The sequence below is a fragment of the Artemia franciscana genome, chromosome 6 (genome assembly GCF_032884065.1).
Source record: "Artemia franciscana chromosome 6, ASM3288406v1, whole genome shotgun sequence".
Classification (NCBI taxonomy): domain Eukaryota; kingdom Metazoa; phylum Arthropoda; class Branchiopoda; order Anostraca; family Artemiidae; genus Artemia; species Artemia franciscana.
The window spans coordinates 6,851,491-6,879,084 of NC_088868.1; the positions used below are offsets into that span (position 1 = coordinate 6,851,491).

At 35.0% G+C, this 27,594-nt stretch overlaps 1 protein-coding gene across 4 annotated transcripts in view; it reads left to right on the top strand.

Annotated features, from left to right (window-relative positions):
* Positions 1-27,594, top strand: part of LOC136027970 (protein NDRG3-like) — a 123,118-nt gene that overhangs the window by 63,354 nt on the left and 32,170 nt on the right. For 3 of the 4 annotated variants that reach the window (XM_065705462.1, XM_065705460.1, XM_065705461.1), the window contains exons 3-4: positions 22,436-22,556; positions 27,353-27,494. In XM_065705462.1, the coding sequence (XP_065561534.1) occupies positions 22,436-22,556; positions 27,353-27,494 (263 nt within the window). Of the gene's footprint in view, positions 1-8,165; positions 8,279-17,779; positions 17,979-22,435; positions 22,557-27,352; positions 27,495-27,594 lie in introns of those variants that run through there. The other variant, XM_065705463.1, reaches the window with a different exon arrangement.

Here is a 27,594-nt window from a genome sequence, read left to right on the forward strand (position 1 = left end):
TAAAAAATGTGTTCCCTGATCCGTGATCGCAGGTAAGATTACGTGCGGCCGTGACAAAACACGAAATATCATTGTGAAAAAGTTGGCACCTGATGCAGACCAGGCTCTCTCAGAGAAATTGCAGAAATGCAAGTTTTCAATCTTGTTGGATGAATCGACAGACAAATCTGTTGTTAAATCTATGGCTGTTGTTGCTCGCTTCTGGTGTCCTCAGTTAAAACGTGTTTGCGATCGCTTATTAGGACTTGTCGAGGTGCCATCAGCAACAGCTCAGATAATGAAGGGAGAAGTAGATAAGCTACTCAGCGTCAGAAATATCCCAAAAGAGAACTGCATAGGTTTCGGATGGGATGATGCCTCTGTGAACATGGGGGAGGTAACGGGGCTGAAGGCTCTTGTGAAAATTGACAATCCGTATGTTATTGTTGTAGGCTGTGTGTGCCATAGCCTTGCACTATGCGCGTCTAACGCCTCCAAAGAGATCCCACTAGAATTTGATGAGTTTGTCCGTGATGTATATAACTATATACAGCATTCACCAAAGCGTATTGCAGCATATGCAGAGTTTCAGGGGATAACAGATACGAAAAACCATAGACTGCTGAAAGTCTGTGACGTCCGTTGGCTGTCTCTCGAGTCCGTAGTTATGCGAATTTTAGAACAGTGGAGAGCTCTGAAAGTGTACTTTTACGAGGAATTCAAGGCCATCAAATCGGCCTCTGCTGAAAAGTCCTGAAAATGATGGAAAATGTGTACACGAAATGTTTCAAGCTGAGGGGGTTAGGCTGCACTGCCTTTGCAACGAGGTCTCTACGGTATTTGGGACTATCCTAAGGAACTTCCTACGTCCGGAAGTAGTTGAAAACAAGCCGTTAGGGACCTATGATCCGTCCAACCGAGAGTATTTCTTGCCTCTCGAACGAATCTATGTGGGAGCAAACGTGGAAGCTGAGGTTAGCGAGAAAAATATTCCTGCCCCAACAGTGCATGCGTTCAAACTAGTGTGTCTGAAGTTTTATGTGAAGTTGGCAAAGGAGTTTTATGTCCGCTTTTACTGCAACTCAACCTTTAAGGTTCTGCAGAAAATGAAAGTGATCGACCCGGTTGTGGCTGCCTCTGGCCGAGAGGATTTAGTACCAGTACTAGTCATGTTTCCTAACTTAGTCAACCAACAATCTCTAGAAGAATTGAGCTCTCAGTGGCGATCAATCCCTGCTGAATCAAAGCATTTGCCACCCCAATACTTGAAAAGTCCAGAGGTGTACTGGGGGAAACTGAACGAGCTTAAAAATGGTCTTGGCTCTTCAAAGTATGCAGAGCTTTGTACATTCATGTTTTCTGTCATGTCTCTTCCACACTCATCGGCCTGTGTCGAACGTATTTTCAGTGCAGTGTCGGTGGTTAAAACGAAGTCTCGAAACCGCCTTGCAGTTGACACCATTTACTCCTTGATTCGGACAAGGGAGCATATTCGCGACCATGGTACTTGTGTCTCCTGGAACCCTCAGGAAAAAAAAGAAAGGGTCTGAAGAACAGGCAATTGTTGAAGTAGAAGATGATCAACAGGAGGAAATTGAGTCTCTGCTAAGAGATATTGAAGACGTGATGATCTCGTGATAATTCCTAAGAAGTTTTAGTTTTTAAAAGAAGTGAATATCTTGTTTTTCTGTTCATTCCTACTTTTGTATCCGATGATCTAACATAAAGAAAGATAAATAACGCCGTAAAATGGGCCGTAATTTTAATTTGAGCTCATTCCGAGCTCCACAACTCAACAACCCCTTTCTCGATTAGAGCCAGGCCCATAGACATAACATATGTCCTCCATGGACAAAGCATATTTGGAGTTTTTGTTTTGGTTATCTGCGGTTTCTTCCGCTTCACTCTGCTTAAAATTGCTATCCTTTTGGTTATCACTTAGGTTAGGCTGCTGCCGCTTTCCGTAAGCGTTGTTCAAATTGGTTAAATAAGACGAATAAGGGATTTTCGGAAGAGACATCTCTGGGTCCGTGGTTCGTGGATCCAGTGGAATTTCTTCGCGACTCAACCGCTTTTCCTTTGTGGCAGATTTTGCGTGACTTTCCAGTTCTGAGTTACCTTCATTTGGCAGAACTAATTTACCTCAATAGGCACATTTTGGCTCTTTGGCTACTGAGCACGCTCTAGAGCCAAGCTCTATTCCAGAAAACACGAAGGTGCGGAAAAATAAGGTTAGAAAAGAAAATGGGAGCCATCGGGAAGAGAGAAAAAAATAAGCGAAAAGAATGATATTGTATAGATTCGTACAGTAGCGCGAAAGAAGATCGCGTGTTGCGCGAAGCGCAACACGCGAAAAAAAATTTTTTGCGTCTGGTACATTTTTTCCCGGGAAGTACATTTTTAGACCTATGTCTAGTACAATTCAAAAAATCAATATCGCAACACTGCCACCGTGTTTGGTTTCACAAGAATACAATTTTACTTATTGGATGTTTTCTCTGTGAGTTTTCAAGCCCTTTGAATTGTTAAAAATTCTTCCATCCAGTTTCTAGTATTTATTAAAAAATAAATTTTTTCTGTTCATTTTTTTCATTTTCTTATTTATAGTGTGGTCGCGTTGGACCTAAATTTTAATCTATTGCCGTTAAATAATGGATTCTGTTATTGTTCTACGACATAATTAAAGTTGAGATATTTAAATTGTTGCTGGTAGTCTTCAAACCTAACAATTGACAATTCAAACCAATATCTGCTCAATTTATGTTGTCTTTGGAAAGTTTGATTTTTTTTTTTTTTTTTTTTTTTTTTTTTTTTTTTTTTTTTTTTTTTTTTTTTTTTTTTGGTGGTCCAAAGTTTCAGGAGTGCTTTCACATTAGAACCTTTCACGTAATCAAAACTTAACATTGTACATTACGTTCTGTAATCTTACGGAGCAAATTTTGTACGTATCGTTGACAGCGCCAATTAAGCTCGAACTCTAATTAGAAATTACGTGACGTACACTTATGTTACGTTAGGTAAAAGTCAAAATAGCAGCAACACAGTGAAAATTCCAAATTATTAATAAATATTGAAAATAAATTAATAAACTGTTACTATAAAGCCTTTGACGTTTGACCAGGGCTTGAATCGCCAGTAAGGCTTGTGGTCCCGATTAGGACCTGCGACTCCTATCAGTCGTTTTACAATTTATTTAGTCCTGTATTATTTTTATTGTATTTTTGCCACGCCCTTGGCTTTTAATACTGATGTCTTTTTTGTTTAATGAATATATATATATATATATATATATATATATATATATATATATATATATATATATATATATATATATATATATATATATATATATATATATATATATATATATTATATTTATATATATATATATATATATATATATATATATATATATATATATATATATATATATATATATATTACATGTTCATAAATGTTAATTTATGAACAGTAGTTATAATTTTAGACAATAATTATATTGGCCTTATGGACTTACAGGTTTGTCTAATGTGAAAGGACTTCATTATGTTGAAAAGTTATATTTACGTAACTTAATGAAGTTACGATAGGTAACGTAACTTAACCGCTTAGCATATAAAAGTACGTACATAGTGTTAAGGCCACTTAAGACGACGATTTAGCCATTAATCGATAGCTAAGGCCACAGTTAAGGCCACTTAAGACGACGATTTAGCCATTAATCGATAGCTGAGATCTATCTTTATTCATCTAAAGAAATGCATCTGATATTCACTTTACGTTTTTTAGACTGAAGCCATCTTTGAAAAATTAAATTTTAAGGAATCAAGTTTTTTTCAACTGAAAGTAATAAGGAACATTAAAGCTTAAAACGAACAGATATCATTGCGTATATCAGGGGGGTCACTTCCTTTTCAATACCTCGCTCTTTACGCTAAAGTTTGACTTTTGGTTCCACTTATTTAAGAATGACTGCTGAAATACAAGAGCCGTTTAGAATAATAAGCTTTTTTTCTGAAGTTCTAAAAAAGAACTTTAGTGTAAAGAGTAAGGTATTGAGGAGGGGTAACCCTCTCATATATGTAATAATTTTTGTTCGTCTTAAGTTTTAATATTGCTCCTTACTTACAATTAAAAAAAAATTGTCTTTAATTTTTGATCGTTCTTTAAATAATGCTGGGAAATCTGGCCCCCTCCTCGATAGAAAAGTCCCCGCCAAACAATGTCTGTATACTTCCCACTTACTTACTTACTTAAGTCCCGTCCATCCTCGCGGGACGTTTTGGGGCCACTTCTTTTGACAGGGCATATACTTCCCAATAGCCAATAATATATGTGAACCATGGGCAAAGTTCATAGCTTGCCGCCCTTCCCTCGGGGAATGTGGGGGGGGGGGTCAAGTCATCCTCAAAGACATATTTGCTAGATCTTAAAAGTATGCTGAACAAAATGACTAGCTCAAAATTTTGATCGGGTGACACCGGGGGAAAAGGGGGGGGGGGGGGGAAGGGGGCTAGCTGCGCTCCAATATTTTTGATCACTTAAAAAGGGAACTAGAACTTTTCATGTCCGATCAAATGACCCCTCTCCCTATCTTTTAGGATCACTGGTTTGATACGATTACTCCAGGAAAAAAACAAATAAACATGCATCCGTGATCTTTCCTGTGGCAAAAAAATGCAAAATTCCACATTTTTGTGTATAGGATCTTGAAATCTCTACAGCAGGGTTCTCTGATACGCTGAATCTGATGTTGTGATTTTCATTGAGATCACTTGATGTTTTGGGATTGTTTTCCCCTTTTCAAGAATTGGGCAAATTTTATCAGGCTAATAACTTTGGATGGGTCACTTTAAATTTGATGAATTTTATGCATTTTTAATAAGCATCAAAATTCGATTTTTTTTATGTGACTAAGACTCGGTTTCTTGAAGTTTTGGTTACTATTGCGCTGAATAGCTCCTTACTTACAGTTCTTTGCCACGAACTGTTAGCAACTCTTAAGTTATATCATAGTTCTCGCTCGGTGAATGGATTGCTCGAAATTAATGTGCAGCCGTCTTACAGCTGTAGGCTTGTCGCAAAATCGTGTGTTTCACAGGGATCATAAAACAAACTACTACATCAAACAGTTCGTGGTAACGAACTGTAGTAAGGAGCGACCCGGCTCAATAGTAACCGAAACTCTAAAAAATGAAATTTTGATACTAATAGTTACATCAAAGAAATCATATTTTAGTGCTGATTTCAAATATATAAGTTTCATCAAGCTTAGTCTTACCCATCAAAAGTTACAAGCCTGAGAAAATTTGCCTTATTTTAGAAAATTGGGGGAAAACCCCCTAAAAGTCATAAAATCTTAACGAAAATCACGCCATCAGATTCAGCGTATCAGAGAACCCTGGAGTAAAAGTTTCAAGCTCCTATCTACAAAAATCTGGAATTTTGTATTTTTTTTCCAGAAGGCAGATCACGGATGCGTGTTTATTTGTTTGTTTGTTTTTTCCCCAGGGGTGATCGTATCGAACCAGTCGTCCTAGAATGTTGCGAGAGGGCTCATTCTAACGGAAATGAAAAGTTCTAGTACACTTTTTAAGTGACCAAAAAAATTGGAGGGCACCTAGGCCCCCTCCAACGCTAATTATTTTCCCAAAGTCACTGGATCAAAATTTTGAGATAGCCATTTATTAAGCGTAGTCGAAAAACCTTATAACTATGTCTTTGGGAACCACTTACTCCCCCACAGTCCCCGTGGGAAGGGCTACAAGTTACAAAATTTGACCAGTGCTTACATATAGTAATGGTTATTGGGAAGTGTACAGACTTTTTCAGGGGGATTCTTTGGTTGGGGTTAGGGGTTGAGAAGAGGGGGATATGTTGGGGGAACTTAAAGTATTTTTAGTAATTTCAACTATTTATTCTACGGCTTTTGTGATTCAGGGCATTCTTAATTAATTGGGATCAAAATTTAAGCTTTAGTGGAAAGAGCGAGGTACTGACGAGGGGGTGAACCCCCTCATATATGTAATAAAAACATGAGAATACAAAAGTGCGTTACGTAAGCTAATTTATAAGCTACGTATATCTTTTACTAATAAAAACATTCGTAAAAAAGTTCTAGTTGCCTTTTTAAGTAACCAAAAAATCGGAGGGCAACTAGGCTTCCTCAGCCACTCCTTTTTTTCTCAAAATCGTTTTATCAAAACTATGAGAAAGCCATTTAACAAAAAAAAGATAAATATGCAAATTTCGTTTTAATTATTCCTCTGCGGAGAAGCAAAATCAAAACATGAATTGATTTAAAAACGTTCAGAAATTAAATATAAAAAACAAGTTTTTTTTAACTGAAAGTAAGGAGCGACATTAAAACTTAAAACGAACAGAAATTACTTCGTATATGAAAGCCTTGTGGGCCATGGAGCTTTGTAGGGGTAGAGAGTTATTGTTGTTATTTTATTTATTTTGATGTTAATAAACTGAACTGAACTGAAAAGGGGCTGATTCCTCATCTCAACGTCCCGCTCTTTACGCTAAAGTTTTTTACTGTTTTAAAAAGTAGAGTTGAGAGAAAGAGTCAAACTTTAGCGTAAAGAGCGAGGCTATGAGGAGGAAAAGCCCCTTTCGTATACGGAGTAATTTCTGTTCGTTTTAAGTTTTAATGTCGCTCCTTACTTTCAGTTAAAAAAACTAGTTTTTTTTTTTTATTTAATTTCATGTAGATATGCTGCGACTTTTGGAGTCCCTTATACACGTTTTTTTTATGAATTTTCAAGTTCTTTAAAATTTTACAAGTTCTCTACAGAATTTCTTCAACCTATTAACTGCGTAGTTATTTAAGTCCTTTGAAGTGTTTCAAACACTTCATTTACGTTTTTATTGAGGATCTTTTTAATTAAAGCGAAGTTTCTTGTCTCCGGGTTGCGTAACTTCGGATGTGTTGTAACATTGGGTATGCACAAGTAAAGAGCATGTAAATTGTTGCTGATGCATTATACTTCTTTAGGTTCGAGAACCTGGATTAATAGACCGCTTACACGTAAAGTGCTCACACACAATTGATATTTCAAAAGAGGATAACGACCGAAGAAAAATTAATTTTGCCCCCTTTTCACAAACTCAAATCCCTTTACCTTTCTCCTGCGACTTAAAAAACCAAAAATTCCAAATCTTTGCAACTCGATCACCAAGCTGTGGGTTCTAAAAGAGTACGTTTACCAAGACGTTTGTAAAATCGTAACTTTTCAATGAAATACGAATTATATATATATATATATATATATATATATATATATATATATATATATATATATATATATATATATATATGTATATATAATGAAAAGAGAAATCACCAATGCAATAGCACAAACACATTAAAAAAAAAAAAATCCTAAATTAGTCATTAATATAGACTAGCACTTGAATGAGGCCTTAATCCTACTCATCCATACAATATATATTGTAAGTTTTCCTGGGGGAGAGTCAAAATACCAAATAATTGCTTTTACAAATCATACTTTCCAGGATGGCGTCCCTCCTGATGGCGTCCTATTAATAGGAGGAGACTCCTATATTCCTCTGTGCCTATGGTAAGGTAACGTTAGTTATAGTAAATATAACTATTTCCCGTTTGTGCATTTCAAGACGAAAAAAAAATTTTAAGATGCTAATTTTTAGCATGCGCCCACATAAAATTGTAATGTAGCTGAAAAATTAAAAAAAAAATTGAATTGTAAGTTGATAAAAGTTATTCTCACATTCACTATGGACGTAAAATCTATGGTCAATTGGATTCAGTATAGTTGGACCCAAAGCCGTATCCATGACTTTTGTTCAGGAAGATATGTTTTCCATTGGGATGGGGGTACAAAAACAACTTAAAAACGTATCTCAAATTTGTTTATATGCATTTTTATTGCTTTTCACGAGTTGGTAAAAAATTTCTGGGGGGAGGGGACCCAGTACCCCTCCTCTCACCTGGATACGGCCTTGGTTGCACCCAATCTCCTTTTGAAACACACAACGGGATAATGCACTGGTATAGTGCACGTAGAATGATGCTGATACTTAGATCTTGTTGAGATTTGAAAACCTGAATTAATATGCCGCTAATTTGGTTAAAGGTATTTAAAACCGGTTTTAAGAATGGGAACAACTGTCCCTCCTCAAGACATGGTCGCTAGCTATTTCATTTTGAAGTTTCGAATATTTTCAAATCTAAGCTTGTATGTCCTACTTTAAGACGTGGTTTGGTTATGGATAACTTGGCTTACTTGGAAGAGGATGCTGATAGAAAAATGTAAGTATTTACAATCCTTGTGAAAAGCAATTGTAGAATGCAAAATATTGACTGATGTTAAAACTGTATACATGGGCGTATCCAGGGGACACAGAGTATAGAGGGCCCCCCCTGAAACATTTCTCTGACTCGTAAATTAGTCTTACAAATACAGGTATGAAAATCTTGACCTCCTCCCAAGACAAAATAATTTACCCCTCCCCACTCTCCGAACAAAAATTCTGGATTCAGTTCTGACTGCATGAGTAATTCCCATCATGTCGTAAATTGTTGTGAGTTTCTCGTACTTTCTTTGTATACACCGAAGGGCTACTCACTTTCAAAATTGTGTGCACCAGGTTGCGGGTGCCATGAGTGGCGGAATAAGGGAGGCTTTGGAACACAGTAGAGAATATATACAGTAGTGACAAAGGCTATGCTCTTCATTAAAAATGTGTGACACAGATCTAAAACCGCACAAGATTCATACTAGATAAGCCTATGGAAAACCTGTGTATATTCTCTCTACTGTAGTGGCGACTGGACTAAGGTTCTAACGTATATACCAGGTGGCGGAGAATAGTCCAACTATGAAACAGACTAGCCTGGTCTTATGAATTAATCTTCTCTTAAAATACATTTTTTCAAAACAAATTATAAGGCATGTTTATGTTGGATTACATCGTGCTCATTGTAAAACAATGTATTTCGTTTATTTTTTTTCCGGGATGAGGTGGGCATAGAGAAGCATGGATCTAAGTAGAAAACACGATGGAATTTGAAGTAATTCCAAGAGAGGGGTTCTGAAAGGAAAAAGTAATTATTCGCAAACCCTGTGGAAAATCGTAAGGGGTCAGTATAAAAACTGTATTTATATATATATATATATATATATATATATATATATATATATATATATATATATATATATATATATATATATATATATATATATACGGTTCTGTTTAATATCCAGTGTTTTTAAATAGTTCCTGAGACCACACTGGCTAATAGTGACAAAACAAAAAATTGCAAGGAAGAGAAAAATGAGGACAGTAAGTTCCAGTGAAAAATTTACGAATAAAGTGAACATGCCACTCGACGCCTTTGTTTAAGCTCTTTACGGATATAATAATCGTTTCTACCGCAAATTCAAATTTAAGTCCTTTTTGAGCTCTTGAAAATGACCAAAATATTTATAGTTTTTGGGCATAAAAAGGCTTAAGATATTGGTTTCAAACTTACTGGTTTATTGTAAATCCATTTATAAATTTAATATATTTAGTATAATTTAATATAAATTTAATATATATATAAATTATAAATTTTAATGTCACTTTGGATTGGAGCCTCGCGGGATAATTATCTACACCTTCTTCCGTCGGCTTTCATATTTTCGATATTTTAGCGAAAACGCGTCAAAAAAGAAGAAAACAGCATACACAATTTTATAATTTATTTACCCAACTTAATCGTGGGAAATCAGTACTTGTGGATTATATAGCATTAAAAAATTAGATTTATGATAAAACAGTAAGTTTAAGACCAATGTATTAAGCCTTTTTTATACCCAAATACTAGAAATATTTTGATAGGAAATATTTGGTCAAGAGCTCAAAAGTGCTTAAATTTGAATTTGCGATAGAAGCGATTATTATATTCGTAAAGAACATAAAAAAGGCAGCGAGTGGTATGTTCACTTCACTTGTAAGTCAATAATATGAATAACGAAAAATTCACCAAGCTCTTTACGAACAAAATAATCGCTTCTATCGCAAATTTGTTTGTTTAAAGGTCAGGTTAGGTTAGGTTAGATTATTTGTTTTAAGTTTGAAACCAATGTGCCTTTTTTATGCTGAAAAACTAGAAATATTTTGGTCATTTTGGACGTTTTATTTCTAATATAAAATATTTGGACGTTTGAGTGGATGTCTTAACCCAAATATTTGTATCATGTTGTATTCTGTTTTTCACTGGCTGTTCTCTTCTTTGCGATTTTTGTTTTATCCAGTGTTTTTTACTTTGAACAACGTCTTAGGAATACTTTACCTTCTTTATTTCTGTTTTTTATATCTGCAAAATGAGAAAAAAGAAGTTTTCTTCAAAGAAATATATTACTATCCTTAATAAAGATAGACCAATTCACCATTCATGGTTATTTATTTTATGACTAGCAGTGGTAACTTCCTTAGCAAGTGATGCTCTGGCCTTTAGAAGGTTTAGGGGACGTTATTCCTTCTTCGGTCTCTATTCAATTCTGTTTGTGTTAGATTTGACTTGATTATTCGTTCTAATCTCTGCTTATTTTGGGTCTTTTTATTCATTAATAGTGATTTGTGATCATTTTAGTATATTGTTCGATTTTATTTCTTCTCCTCTTTACTTTAATGTATCTCTTTACTTTTAATTGAAAACCCTTTTTATGGGTAGAAGTTTTATTAAGTATTTTTTTCAATTTTAATTGAAATTATCTTTTTATTCATTGCTAAAATTAATGTTTGTAAAGTGTTTGTCGTTTTTTGCGCCAGTTCTGCGACAAATGTGAATAATAGTTTTATTGTAAGCTTTTGGGTAGATGGGTTTATTATTCAGATAAATTGGTTGAATATCTGCTTAATTTTACACCTCCCAAAGGCTGAAGCAAAGATGAACCCCATCTTGTTGAAACTTTGAATGTACACGACCATTTTATTACGACCATTTACTACGACCATTTTGAATATTATTCGACCATTTTAATATAATGATCGTATCGTAGGCTATATATATTTTAGCTTGTGTATTAATAACTCTTTTAATTCGTTCTTTTAAAAAATAAGGATAAAAATGGTCCGGATAGCTTCAATCAAAACAGAACAAAAATCAACTCGACCACATTTTCTTCAAGAAATTATTGTCCTAGGTTTTTTTTTCGAAGACCACACTGCCTTTCTATGACGAACAAATAAAATTTCCAATAAGGATAAGTCGCTATATTAGACAGTGAAAAAAAAGACGCTTTTTTTCAAAAACAGAAACATCCAAAATTTTTGTTTCTGTTTTTCACTGTCTAATACAAGAACTTATCCCTGTTTAAACTTTTATTTGTTCGTCATAGAAAGGCATTGTTGTCTTCGAAATATACGCACGTCGTATATATAGTGAGGATAGACAAAGCAAGTGTATATCTGTAAATTCAGTAATATTTTGTTTGCAATTGGAAGGAAAAGAATTTTGGGTCACCTTCATTAAAAATAGAACTTCATTAAGGCAATATTAAGGAAGTCAAGACTTTGAATGACCCCTCTCAGCCACTGAACCAGAAATTGTCTTTGACCTGGAAGTAATTATTTTATTCGCTATAAATGTAGTTTGTTTTAATTGTAATACTTTAGTTTATCTGCTCATGGTGATCACTGGTATTTGTGGTCGAAATTTCCAGAATTTTTGTATCTGTGTTTTTGTCACTGTGTAATAAAATAACCTATCATTTATTTGAACTTTTTTTTGTCCTCTTTTCGTCCTCCCTCTCCCCAAGACAAAATTCAAATATTCTATCAGGGTTTCAGGTATGTTCTACAAGCCAATAACTTATAACCTTAGCCGTACCTGGGATATTCCAGATACGTCCTTTTCACGTCCTGGATGCTCAAATGGTTTTTTAATTTAGTTCAGTATTCCCCTCAACATACTTTCTACTTACCATTAGCTGTTCCTGAGATATTAACAGATAAACCATTTTTACAACTTGGATGCACATAGTGTTTTTGAATTCAGGTCAACATTCCACTTAACAGTACCCGAAAGCTTCACCTTAGTATCACTAACCTTCATGGACACCCAGGATCGAACATGCCTCCTTTTTAATAATAAAATGTATATGTGATCAATGGGTAGTTTGCATAATTCACAGCCCTTGTCACTGGGCTGTTTGGGGTTGGGAGGGGGTGGTTAGCTAGAAGGGGTGTGGGAGGGAACTGGTTGACTTCCAGTCACTTCTAAATCTTAAAACGGAAACTAGAACTTCCAATTTCCGATCGAGTGGACCTACCCTGAACTGTGTAGAACAACTTCTATCTGAATCGGCCTGGGGGAAAAAAAAATTAATAGTGCATTGAAGCCATAGTTCTATTTACATAGGTAGCGTGATTGAACTACCTACGATTATGTCCGAGTTGTCTTTTTGTTTTTCCAGAGTTCTTACTAGAGGCCTTACCCTTTTTTTCAATAATTTCATTCCGTTTTTCAAAATAAAACACAAAAAGTAAAGAGCAAATTTAAAACTTGAAACAAGCAGTGAATACTTAAATAAGATGCTAAATTTGAAATGAAAAGTGATTGCTAAAATAGAAGAAAGAATCCTAAAGAAGACAGAAATTACAATAAATAGCGAAGCACAGAAACTTAAAATAAACACAAAATACCACAAATAATGGTGGTGTTGCCACCTTTCAACCCCAAAAGCTTACAATGTCCTTTATACTAAAGTGAAAACTAAAATTGTTTCGGTTAAATTTTGTGTGTAGGAAATGGTTTTTGTATATTTTTGAAGGTAATGTATTTGAAGAAAAGAAAATATTGACGAAATTAACGCTGCTTTAAAATGTCAGAGAATCGCAATTTAGTTTCATCAAGTTAGTCTTACCCATCAAAATTTACGAGCCTGAGATAATTTGCCTTATTTTAGAGAATAGGGGGGAAAACCCTAAAAGTCATAGAATCTTAACGAAAATCACACCATCAGATTCAGCGTATCAGTTTCAATCAGTTTATCAGTTTCTAGCTCTACAAAAATGTGGAATTTTGTATTTTTTGCCAGAAGGCAGATCACGGATGCGTGTTTATTTTTTTTATTATTTTTTTTCCAGGGGTTATCGTATCGACCCAGTGGTCCTAGAATCTTGCGAGAGGGCTCATTCTAACGGATATGAAAAGTTCTAGTGCTATTTTTAAGTGACCAAAAATTGGAGGGCATCTAGGCCCCCTCCCACGCTAATTATTTTCCCAAAGTCACCAGATCGAAATTCTGAGATAGCCATTGTATTCAGCGTAGTCGAAAAACCTTATAACTATGTCTTTGGGGACGACTTACTCCCCCAGAGTCCCCGTTGGAGGGACTACAGGTTACAAACTTTGACCAGTGCTTACATATAGTAATGGTTATTTGGATGTGTACAGACGTTTTCAGGGGGATTTTTTGGTCGGAGGGGGGGGGGGGGGGTTGAGAAAAGGGGGATATGTTGGAGGAACTTTCCTTGAAGGAATTTATCTTGGGGGAAGAAAATTTCCATGAAGGGAGCACAGGATTTTCTAGCATTATTTAAAAAAAAACAATGAAAAATTAAATATGAAAAAGTTTTCTCAACTGAAAGTATGGATCAGAATTAAAACTTAAAACGAACAGAAATTAACCTACTACGCACATGATGGGCTCACCTCTTCCTAATACCTCGCTCTTTGCGCTAAAGTATTTTAAGTAATTTCAACTATTTATTTTACGGCTTCGGTGATTGATTGGTCATTCTTAAGAAATTGGGACAAAATTTAAGCTTTAGTGTAAAGAGGGAGGTACTGACGAGGTACTGACCTCATTTACGTAACTAAAAACATGACAATACGGAAGTTCGTTACGTAAGCTAATTTATAAGTTACGTATATCTTTTACTAATAAAAACATTGGTAAAAAAATCAAAGTTCTAGTTGCCTTTCTAAGTAACCAAAAAATCGGAGGGCAACTAGGCCTCCTCCCTGCTCCTTTTTTCTCAAAATTATTCGATCAAAACTATGAGAAAGCCATTTAGCCAAAAAAAAAATATGCCAATTTCGTTTTAAATACTCATCTGCGGAGAGCCAAAATCAAAACGTGCATTGATTCAAACACGTTCAGAAACTAAATAAAAAAAAAGTTTTTTTTTAACGGAAAGTAAGGAGCGACATTAAAACTTAAAACGAACAGAAATTCTTTCGTATGTGAAAGGGGCTGCTTCATCAACGCCCCGCTCTTTACGCTGAAGTTTTTTTACTGTTTTAAAGATTAGAGTTAAGAGAAAGAGTCAATCTTTCGAGCTTACGTCAGCGTACTGTTTGTGACATAAGTAAAAAGATTCAGATAGGATATGCAAAAATTGTTGCAAACAGAGGGAAGTATAATAGACGTGCGCTGGCCAAACTTTATTCTACTTTTTGTGATCATTCTGTCCTTTATGCTTCAGGTCTTTTCCCACTTCTTAATAATGGTAATTTAAAAAGAATTCGGATAAATTATTTCAAATTTTGTAAATTTCTTCTGTATCTTCCACCTTGGACAAAAAACAGGACTCTTGTTAGAAAATTTTCAATTCCTGACATAACTTTAAAGTTGGAGATTCTTCACAGAAAACTCTCCAGTAAAGCTTCTGTGCGCCTATCCCCTCACCACCGTCTTATCCGTTTTTTTTCGTTGACTATGTGTGTATTTGTTTTTCTCTTTGTGTTTTTTTTATATTTATTCTTACTCCATCATTTTTACTTTATGTATCGTGTAGGTGAAAAATAAGATTAATTAATTAATTAATATACGAAGTAATTTCTGATCGTTTTGAGTTTTATTGTCGCTTCTTACTTTCCGTTAAAACAACTTGTTTTTTTATTTAGTTATGTATAGGGAGAGGTCAAATAATTCCCTAAGCCTAAAGGCACATTTCTGTTCAACTAGCAAGATTTTCCACAAGCATGTCAATATACAAACCTTTACACTTAGTTGACTTTTTTTGTCGAAGCTTTAAATTAAAATTTAATTCAATTAAAATAAAAAATTTAATTTAAATTTAATTTTAAATTAAAGTCGATGAAAGATCTATTTCTTCTTCTCTTTTTTTTAAGAATTTTACAAGAAGAAACGACACTATGTTCTGATTTTTCTTTCCTGAATGTTTTTTATTGATTGTTTTTTCCTGATAATTTTTCTTTCCTGAATGTTCTATGTTTTGATTTTTCTTCTGATTTTCTAAACTTATTTTTTCCTTCAATTCTTGAACGGCTTCTTCGTTCAGCTCCTTAACAAGGTTTTAGGTGTCTTATATTCCCTAGATGGGGGTGATTAAGAATTATATCAAAGAATAAGTTTTCAACTGAAACTAAGGAGCGACACTGAAACTTAAAACGAACAGAAGTTATTTTGTATAAATAAGAAAAGATCATGGCAGTGCGGCTTCTAAATCAATTTTTTATCAAAAACGAGCAAAGATTGATTTTAGAAATACAAAGTTTTTCCAAGGGAAGTAAAGAGCGAAGTTATATTTCCCTATGTCTGTAGGGCTACTGAAAACTAGCGCTTTGCTGAAAACACAAAACAATATAGAAGTTTTGCTACGGTAAATGTCAACATTTAAGGACATTTTTAAAAGCATAAGATTAAAGCATTTTTTGATTATTGCTTTTTTTCTTTTTAATTTGTCATCACTTCTGAACAACGAGCTCAGTTCAATGATTGACTGTCGTTTGGCTCTGAAAAGGAAATTTCATGTTTTTTTTCTTTTTTTTTGTAGACAAGTTCGTAGTTAAGGAATCTTATAGTATTAAGACTACGGACTCACCTTAGAATTTGTATCACAAATTCAAATTCTCGGTTTATTAAAGAGAAAATAGCTGGATTTCCAGAGTTCATTTTACGGTTAATATGTTCTTCATTTCGAGTAATACTGGGTGAAAAAAGAGTTACCTGATAAATCAATCCATTATTTTTGTATGTTGTTTAATGAATTCAAAAGCATTATTTTTATGCCTAAGTTTTTGAGATAATTTAAATGTCTACTGAAAGTTACTGATATCATAGTTCCTGTAAGACTATGCAAAGAGTTATAGGTTAGTAAATTAATAAACTAATTAATAATTTTTTTAAATTAATAAACCGTTATTTTTTTTTAAAATTAATAAACCGTTTTAATTTCTAAATTAATAATTTTTAATAATTTTTTTTTATTAATTAAATTAATTTAAAGTTTATTAATAAATTAATAAACTTTTATTAATAGTTTTTTTAAATTAATAAACCAAAAGAGCAAAAAAGAAAAATATCCTCATAACAACCAAGACTACCGAAAGAAACTTAATGAAAATAGACTTATTGTTTAATATATAAATTATATTCATTACGAGAAGTTTAACAATTTTGGTCTGATTAACGTATAGAGAAAAAACATTTAAAACATTTTGTTTCAGTAAAGGGCACGTGATGTTTTGACTTCTAGAAGGCTTATTGCTCTTTTAGAACCTGTTAAGGGACTATTATTCGTTAAATAGTATTGTCCAGAATAAGATAATTGTTTCTTTTCCGGAATAAAAAATTTATTTAGGCCTTAATTAATGTTGGAAAAACATTATTCATATGAAAGGTGTCAGAAATATCCAGACTCCAAATAAACTAATGGTTTTACATTCTATAGGAAATAAAATAAAATTAAAGTTCTTTTGCGAAAGAGATTAAAAAAACTGTCGTTCTCTTCACCGAGCGGTCCTTTGGTATTTTAGCCCAATGAAATTATCCTTGTCATCTTAATGAAGGAAAGCATCACTAGTGACGGAATGATACAAAATTCTCCTTAAGGCCGTGATTAAGTGAACTGATGGAACCCTATTAAATCGAAAATTTATATTAAAAAAGTACTCAAGTATAAATTGGCGAAAGATACCGCTTTTAATATCAGGTCGTAGCTTCCTGAAGATGCTGCAAAATGTTTGCTAGGATTTTGCTCTATTTCTTCTAATTGCTTAGAAATCTTATAAAATGTCCAGCTCTTTTTCACAAGTGTACTCTGAGAAGGATATTGCTTTTAGAACAAAATCGGTACTATCATGAGCAGAAGACAATAAACTGTAAGATGATTGCAACCATTTTTCGATGTGTTTTCCTGTTTTCGAACAGTCCCATAGAAAATTTTCAGCTACCTGAAATTTTTACAAGTTTTTTGCCAGAAAGAATTGTTTCAGATCGCCGATAACACTCCTAGAGACTATATTGACAAGCAGGTATAACTAACCTGCTATTTCCGCCAATGAATAAGTGCTATTTGAAGGGTTTTTGACAATCGACGGTCTCCAGAGAATTGGGAGAAATAAGTCTGTCCTAACTTCAATTTGAACCTCGATGTTTTCAAGTTCACTTAATCACGGCCTTAACTGAAAGTAAGGGAGCAACATTAAAACTCAAAACAAACAGAAATTATTTCGTTTGTGAAGGGGTTGCCATCTCCTCGATACATTGATCTTTATGCTAAGGTTTCTAAGCAATATTAAACGAGCTTTATTTTAATTAAGCAGTCCTTGTGTTTCAGGAATCGCATAAGAAATTGGAACAAACACTTCAAACTTTAGCATAAAGAGCATGGTATTGAGGAGGTGGGCAACCTCTTCATATACGGAGTGATTTCTGTTCGTTTGAGAATTTTTTTTTTTTTTACAGTTTTGGTTACTATTGAGCCATGTCACTTATTGCTTACAGTTCGTTACCATAAACTGTTTCATTGTGCTATAGTACATAATATATTTGCCCTTCTTTATTTTTAGGTCCTCAAATAGTATTCCGAAGGGTTGTCCTGAGATAATTTCGCTAGAAGTGATGAAACCGAGTGGCAAATCATTAGAAAAGAAGAAGTATAAGTATGACGAAGTATATGTGGGGACTCAATGGGCGGAGGTATGGTTGCAATTCAAGGAGACAGGAGAAAACCCGCTTTGATGACTTATCATGATCTGGGTCTTAACCGTAAGTTAAAGTTTAATTTAAATCATTCTTTTAATTATTTTAGCTAATTATTATTTTATTTAAATAAAGCTTAACTAATAAATAATAGTTTTTTTTTTTAGTTTCATTTACTGCTCTAACCATCTTTGTTTCAATGTTTTTGATCGGAAAATACGCTTTAAGAACGTGTTGTGAATTAGCCATTAAAAACAGTTCTAATCTAGGAGTCATTAGAGACAAGATTCAACCCTATGTGTTGCTTGTGTTACATAAACTACTCGTTTTTTTGACAAATAAAATGTCACGGGCCGTCACACTGTCACTTCCCATACCCTAAGACTTTCGCTTACCTAGATGCCTTCAAACTCGATGTCTCAGGATTTATCTGGTTCTTCAAATAATTTACAGTCTAGTTATTTCAATTGGGATCTTAAAAAAACTCGAATAAATTCTAAATTCGTAGCAATAATCCTTCATTCGACATCTACAAAATTTGAATTATTATTAAATTTTCTGTACATAAAGCTATTTTTCGTACATAAATTTTTGTACATAAAGCAAACCTGTTGAGAATTGAAACTAACGCGTGTTGAAAAAAAAAATCGGTAACGCCGTCTAGGGCTTGGTAACTCGTTTACCCAAAAATGCTGCATACATCTCTTTTCAGGTGATTAACTTAAAAACTTTTTCCACAAAATAAGTTTTTCAACAAAAAAGTAAAGAGCTCCATTAAGCTAAAAATGAGCAGAAATTAAATCAAATAATCTTCCAAGCGTAAAACTACCACAAATCACTATCAATAAATAAATGAAACTAAAAAGGAACAAAAATTATTATAAATAGCCGAATCAAACTCAAAATGAGCAAAAATTACAGTGATTATGGCTGATACCCCCATGCCTTCTCAAGACCAGAGCATAATTTATGCTTTTACTGAGACAAAAAAAAAAGAACGTGGATTGTCAAATTGAATGAAATATACTGAAATTTTGTTTCCTTAAAGTTTAAATAGTTTTATATTTATTAAAATAAAAAGTAAAAACATTCAAAACGTATTTGGTTTTCAGTAAAGTGCAAATTATGTTCTGCTCTTGAAAAGGCATGGGAGATATCAGCCCTACTCATGTTAATTTTTGCTCGTTTGAGTTTGACTCAAAAGGAACAAAAATTAGCTCTTTTAAAATTTTGATCGAATGTATTTTGGGGAATGATAGGCTTGGGGGCTGGCTGATTGATGAGGCCCCTAAAACTTCCGACTTCCAATCAAATGAGCTCCATGCGGTCCATAGCTTACACGATCACCCGTTCCATAAGAACCTTATATGCCCGGGGCATAACCTACAACCATTGCCCCAGCTCTTGGGGTTTGTGTCCACCATATAGACATTTTTATAGGATTTTTGGACTATAGCTAACAAAATGGTTACCTCACAATTTCCCTGAAATGTATCTCGGGAAAAGAGGATGCCAGGGAAGGGGGTTTTTGACTTCCCATCGATCACTTTGAATCTTAAAAAGGGCACCGGAGCTTCTGATTTCCAATCCAATGAGCCCCCTCCGCTGTTTACACAACTACCCTTTCTATAAAAACCTTATATACCCTCGTGCATAGCTTACAATCCTTGTGATGAGGGCTGCTGGATGATGGTCATCCTTAACGACATAATTTCCAGGCCTATCAACTACGTTGAACAAAATGGCTATCTCAAAATTTTGATTGAAAGTGTTTGGGAAATGATGGGCATGGGGAGCTGGTTACCCTCTAATCACTTTTGACTATTAAAAAGGGCAGTAGCCCTTGCAATTTCCAGTCGAGTTAGCTCTTTTAAAAGTTTCTACAATAACAAATGGTCATCTCAAAATTTTATTAGATGCATTTCGGGATAATACGACGTTTGGGGAAGGGGTATCTGACCTCCTTAAAAAAGTCATTAGAACTTCTGATTGTCAATCCAATAAACCCCCTCCAAAGCTTAGACGACCACTTTTTCTATAAAAACCTTATAGGTCCCCAGGGCATATGTTACAACTCTTGTCCTGAGGGCTGTGGAGAGGCTGTCCTACTCAAAGATATAATTTCCGGACCTTTTTACTACATTGAACAAAATGGCTGTCTCAAAATTTTGACTAGGTGTGTTTGGTGAAATGATGGGCGTGAGGGGGGGGGGGGGGGGGTTCTCTATCCCTATTTGAAGTTGCAAATATCTCAGGTTGGTAATATCCATTTTATATAAATTTATACGAGATTTATCTACAGTAGTAATACCCTAGAGATGGGCTGTAGCAACCGGGCTGTTGCTACAGCCTGTACAAAAATGGGCTATTGGTACAGCCTGGCTGTAGCAACACATTGCAGGACCTGGGTGGTCGAGATGCGTCGTTAATCCAATGCAATAGAGTAAAAACATATTCCTATCCCATGCAGTCGTGCCAGCTTTGCCATCAACATCATCTAGCGTTTGGTGCTTCTTCGCATTTTTTTCAGTGTAATGATACGGAAAAGTTTTGTGGTCGGTGAAACCAAAGTTTTAGTAAGTGCCTGATCTCAGTTTCTAAAATAAACACGATTACAAAACTAGGAAAATGCCAATAAAAACTAAATTCTAGATGGCGTTGATGGCCTTACTTAGTAAGGCGATCAACGTCTTTTGAGGGCCAACGTCTTGGCATAATAAAACCACATTCCTGTCCCGATGCAGTCATGCCAGCTTTACTAAAGAGTTTACCTGCCAATATTTTTCTCAGCTAACCTAGGTGGGAACTGGCACTAGTCTTGAGGAAAGATCTTCAGCTTCATCTAGCATTTGGTGCTTCATGACATTTTCCTAGTGTAATGATAAGGAAAAGTTTGTAGTCGGTAAAACTGAGGTAGTAGTAAGTGTCTGATCTCAGTTTCTGAAATAAACACGATTACAAAACTTGAAAAATGCCAAATGCTAGATGCGGTTGGTGGTTCTGTTGATGATAGAAATGATTCTTGTAAATAATCGGGATGATTAATTATCATTTACAGAAAAATTAACAGACAAGCTTTTATCACATTTCACTGCAGATTAATCATATCAAATATCTAATTTTCTTTAGAATTTTCCAGTCGCTACACTGTCAGTATCCCTGCTGGTTTTAAATACCCATTTCCCCATGTTAAGACACTAAAAATCCAGTTCTTATAACTTCCTCACTCTCTTTGGATCAAAGAAAAGACCTTTTATTTGGCAAAACATACAGAAGAAATAGTGATTCTCTCAAAGAACTTGTTAACAGATTTAAAATAATGAGCCTTTCCCCATTTCTCTTCTCAAAAAGCAAAAAACCTGATATGTATAAGTAAGTAAAATCCATAAATTCAGCTATGTAAAATTTTGAAATGATACTTAATAATTCAGATACATAAAATTGCCACAAAATGCCATAATTTTATAGGTGTTAAGAACACTTTCTCTTCGGAACACAACAGTCTGAGAAAATTCTGAAGATATTATGTTACACAACATAAATTACACAGGCTATCAGAAAAGCTAAAAAATTCTTTAAAACGAGTAATTGTTTGCATCCAGAAGTGCTTTATTACTTAGGCCTCAAAAAAAAAAAAAAAAAATTCTATCAAAAGCTCTCTGTTTGAGAAAGCAAAGTATGTTATTTTAAAAAAAAAATAAACACTAGAAATCTACATGTATCTTAAGAGCTAAACAAGATATGGGAATGTGCAGTGAACAAATGCTTAAAATTAAACCCGAGTTTAAGAATGTAGTCTACGAATCTTAGTTTGACATAACATGTTCCTTGGCACCTTTAGAGGTATTCCAGCCATAATGTTTGTTTGAAACAACATTAATACCCGATAGAACACAATTAACACCTAATTTATCACAAACAAGGCCGTAAAATGAAATAGATTCAGAGAGCTCACCCTTTTTTGAGTTTTATCGTTGTTTAATATGAAAAGTAATAAAATGTAAGAATGTAGGAATAAACAATGAATGATTAAAGTTAAGAATTAAGTGTTGAAAGCGTGAAAATACAAAATAAATTATTTGACCGTACGAACAGTGGTAAATTGTTTTCAACAAAGTTCACTTTCATAGCTTTCCCTTCTTGTACTCTCTCTCTCTCTCTCTCTCTCTCTCTCTCTCTCTCTCTCTCTCTCCCTCTCACTCTCTCTCTCTCTCTCTCTCTATCTATTTCTTTCTCTCTCCCGCTCACTCTTCTCCCTCTTCCTTCCACACTCTCTTTCTTTTCCCCTCTCTCTCTTTCGGAATCTCTAATTCTATCTCTCTCTCTCGCTCTCTTCTTCCTGGCTGTCCACTGTTTCTCTTCTCTCTCCCTTAGCATCTCTAGTTCTCTCTCTCTCTCTCGCTTTCTTTCCCTCTCCCTCCAACACTTCCCCCACCACTCTCTGTCCCTCTCCCCCTCTCTGGCTTCCTCCCTTTCCCATTCTGTCTCTGTTTTTTCGAAACCCTTACAAGCAATATTTCCAGATATAACAAACTTTCAAGCGTTCTTCAATTATGCTGGGATGGAGGACATTCTGTCAGTATTCTGCGTTTATCATGTCAATGCTCCTGGACAAGAAGAGGGCTGCCAAACACTTCCAGAAGGGTAAGTTTTTTCTAAGGAGTAATAATGAATCTGGAGGAGAAATTAAATTAATCAGTTCTTTGTAACAAGTTGCAAGTGAAGAGTATAAGGTAAAGCAAAGAGTATGAGTACATGAGTAAAGAGTAAAGTAAAGAGTAAAAGTTTGAAAAGAGTAAATTAAAAGACTAAAAGTAGTAAAATAAGAGTATTAATATCAGAGTAAAGAGTAAAGTAAAGAGTTAAGTAAAGTAAAGAGTATAAGGTAAAGAGTGTGTCCAGAAATATAAAAATCTGAAGTTTGAGGAAAGCATTATAATGACAATAATCTTCTTTTACGGTGATTCAAAACATTTAGAATTAATTTACCCATTAAAAGGCAAAAAGATAAGAAAATAGGAGTAATTGTAGAAAAAAGGAGAAATACCCCATAAAAGGGGGGAGTCCTACCGATACTTACTCCATCACATTCATCATGTCCAAGAAAAATATGCCGAAGGTTTTAAGCTCATGTAAACAAATCAAGCCTTTTGTATTTTACCAAGAAAGTTTTGGATACGTGTTTATCCGTTTGTTGGCTTACCGGTTTTTTCCCCTAGGAGGATGATATCACCAAGCCAGTGATGAAAGAATGTTGATAGAGGTCTTATTCGAATAGAAATTTGCAGCTCTAATGCCCAATTTGAGCCGCACAATAATTTTAGTTATTTTTATTATAATAATTTTAATTATAAGAGGAGAGTACTAATTACATTACAGACTTAGTCTAAAATACTCTTGGGAACGAAGCAAGATTTGGAATCAAACTCTAGCCCCTTAACCCACCTTTTCTTCAATATTTACCTGAATACCCACTGAAAGTTAGGTAATTTGGGCATATAAAAAGCATGTTTATGGGACTTCAGGCACGGCCACACACCTTCACAACCATTTACTGTTTCTTTTCTATATTGCTTCACAATATTTATATTACTTTTGTATTACAGATTGTATCGTGTCGTATGTTACAGACAGTATCCGTGAGACTAGCCGACGCTGAAGGTCGCAAAATAATTTCAATAGTATGAAACTCCCTTAAAAGACTTCGATGATTTTTTGTTAGGTCCAAACGATACTGGAAAAACACACAAAGCGAATATTGTGTGGCAAAACTTTTCTATAACTTGTAGAATTTGATTAAGAAGTTCCAGATAAATAACACTACTACTACTAGTACTACTACTACTACTAATAACTCACTGAAGCACCAAGCCACCCGAGGCCAACACAGCTACGCACGCTCCTCCTTCAGCCTAATCTATTCAAGGCCTCCCTCTTTACACCCTCCCAGGAAGTCCCAATTTCCTTTAAATCTTTATTTACGACATCCTCCCAGCCCAAGCGAGGAGGATCTGCTTTTCGTGTAGCCCCAGACGGTTGGCGAAAAAGGACAATCTTCGGCAATCTTTCATCCTTCATCCGCAGAACGTGGCCTAGCCATCTCAATCTTTCTTTCATTATAGCCCTAGAAAGTGGGATTGAACCACATTTTTCGTGCAACCTACGGTTTGAGTTACGGTCAGTCCAAGATACGGTCAGTCCAAGCAAGATACGGTCAGTCCAAGTGCAAACCAAGATAAGAATACTAGAAGCCACAGTGATGACAGTGGTCAAATATGGCTCTGAAGCATGGGTGCTCCGAAAGGCGGACGGACGTTTACTAGATGTTTTCAGGAAAAATTGCCTACGGATTGTTCTGGGTACCCGGCAAAACTGAAAAACGATACCTAATCTCTCAAAAATATTAGAAAACATTTGCTTTTCTCGTTTTGAGCCTGAAAGTAAAATATTCAGTTTTGACGGAACTTATGCCATTAGAAAGTGTTAATTCTGTTTTTTCGACTAGTGGAATTCACTTCATTTTAACTTTTATTAATATAAAATATTACTATTACTATATTCTATTACTTTTATATAGCACATTTATGTTACTTCACAACACCTCACTGGGTCTTTTCTATATTAGCTGCTGCGCAGTCTCACGCAACACGTAATTTTACGAAGCGTCAGAGGGTTCAACTCAGTTAAATCAAGTTTCAAAACAATTGTCTACATTGACCTTTCATTTTATATGGACCTGCGGCATCAATCAAGGGGAGGAGGAGGCGGAGGAGGGAATGAATGTTCTGAGACAGCCAATTGGCAATTGGCAACAGGTGAATTACGCAAAAATTACCTATTAAAGAAAAACACAAAACTCGTCAAGTCCTAGGTCTACACGTCTGTTTAAGGCACAAAACGGTCGATATATACAAAAGCAAACTAAAGCAAAAAACACGATAAAAACTGCTTTTGTTTACTGCACCTTTATACCACCATTCTTAAGTTTTTCTAGGGGAGGGGGGTTTAGTCTTATGGAGTCTTATAGAGCAATCTTGAGTAAGATTTCCTCCCATCAGAAAAAAATAACTAGTGAATTATGTTTGAACCATATGTTTTAGGGAGAAACGTAAAAACTTTTGCTAAGTGATTCATTTTCTTAATGAAATATACCAAATAGTAACAGATAGCATATAGTAAAAGGGAAAATAAGGCAAGATGCAAAGTAGGCAAAAAAAGAGTAAAAGTAATAAACAAAATGACCAACAAAAAAGGAACCAGAGCCAAAAGCTCATATGACACTTGTGACCAGGTCGGAATTTAAAATTAGACTCGGTACTAGAGTTATCAATATGTCGAGAAGCACCGAACTCGCCAAAGCATTAGAAACCCCTCCAACTCCCCCCAAAGAGCCCGGATCCGGTCCGGTTATGTCAATCGCGTATCTAGAACTTGTGCATATTCTTCCCATCAAGTTTCATCCCTATCTCTCCACTCTAAGCATTTTTCAAGATTTTCGCTTTCCAAGATTTCTGTTTCTCCCCTCCACTCCCCCTATTTCCCCGGATCCAATCCGAATTGAAAATAGAGAATCTGAGACATGAGATCTTTCTATACATCAAGTTTCATTAAGATCCAAGTTTCAAGTTTCGTAAGATAAACATACATCAATTTTCAGGCTTTCCCCTCCTTCCAGCCCCCCCCCAGATGTTCGAGTAGGCAAAATTACTGTTTTAAGTCATTTTGTGCAGGTCACTGACACGCCTACCAATTTTCATCGTCCTAGCACGTCCAGAAACACCGAACTCGCCAAAGCCTTGTACCCCCCACCCCAACTCCCCCAAAGAGAGCGGATCCGGTCCAGTTATTTAATCACATATCTAGGACTTTTTTTATTCTTCCCACCAAGTTTCATCCCGATCTCTCCACTCTAAGCGTTTCCCAAGATTTCCGGTTTCTCCCGCCAGCCAACTCCCCCCAGTGTTACCGGATTTGGTCGGGATTAAAATTAAGAGCTGAGTTACGAAGTTTTTCTAAATATCAAATTTCATTAAGATCCGATCTCCCGTTCGTAAGTAAAACAATACCTCATTTTTTTCAAATTTTCCGAATTAACCGTCCCTCCGTCCCTCCATATGTTCGAATGGGGGAAATGACTATTTCTAATTTAATCTTGTCTGGTCCGTGAACCCGGGACGGACAGACCGACATACAGACAGATAGACAGATCGACAGACCGACGGATGAAACTTGCGATCACTATATGCCACTTGGTAAATATCAAGTGCCACAAAAGCGTGGTGGATTTTTTTAAAGAAAAAAACTGCACTCTTATACCACCATTCTTACGTTTTTCTAGAGGAGGGGGGTTTAATCTTATGGAGTAATCTTGGGTAATGTTTCCCCCTATCAGAAAAAATAACCGGTGAGTTATATTTGAACTATACATTTTAGGGAGAAACGTAAAAACTTCCGATAAGTGGTTCATTTTTTTTAAACGAAATATACTAAATAGTACGAGATCGTTAATAGTGAAAGGAAAATAAGGCAAAATGCAAAGTAGGCAAAAACTGAGTAAAAGAAACGAACAAAAAGACAAACAAAATAAGAAAAACGAGATGGATTTACCTTGATTGCAATTTGTGCTGAATTCATCAAGGATAAGTTAATGGGTTGTTAAAATAGGCCGTGTCTTTAAATAACTGTTATTAATCAGCCATATATATAGGAAATGATCTTAGGTGGAGGCCTAAGCTTGGAAATCACAAAGATCAGAGGAAGTATTCAAGCAAAAAGGTATACGGTATGAAAATTAGAAAATTTTGATCATTTCTCTTGGATCAACACCCCTCTCCGTGCATCCCCTCACGTGGCTGCTATTCAAAGAGAAAATCAAAAGAGTTTTCGTAAAAATTTCAATTATAAATTATGTATTTCATTTAATTTGCATATTTTTATCCCAATTCCTCAAGATGGACAAAAATAGCTCCAGAACAGTTTCAATAGCTTGCTCACAAGAAGGTAAGTAAGGAGTTAGACACCCCCGATTAAAATTAAATTAGAAAAAGCAAGTTTTTTCAACTGTAAGCAAGGAGCAGCATCAAATCTTAAATCAACCAGGAATTATTACGTATATTAGTGGAATTTGGCCCCTTGTCAATACCTCACTCTTTACGCTAAAGTTCGAATTTTGTTCGAACTCTTTAAGATTGACCCCTTAATCACAAAGGGCATTTAATTTGAGTAAATAACTCTTTTGAAAATACTAAAATAAACCTTTAGCGTACAGATCTGAAAAACACAAATGGCTATTTTAACTTTTCTTTTATTATAGCTATAAGCCCTTAAACATTTTCTTAGAGACCGTAAAAGCTGAAGCTTGAACCTAGAGGGGCAACCCCTGGAGTGTGGGGCAATGGTCGGTAGCAGTAAGTAAAACTCAAATAAATTTTGTATTCCAGGTTTGCTTACCCTACCATGGATGAACTGGCTGAGCAGCTTGTTGAAGTTCTTACCCATTTTCAAATCCCTTCTATTGTCGGCCTAGGTGTGGGCGTAGGAGGGAATGTTCTCGCAAGACTTGCCATAAACTATCCTTCTAAAGTAAGGCCTATTCTTTGCTAAGCAAAAAAAGTCGTGCACTTTAGACTGGAATAGACTAGTGGTTTCTTAAAAAAAAATTAACTTTCAAATTTTTGGATAA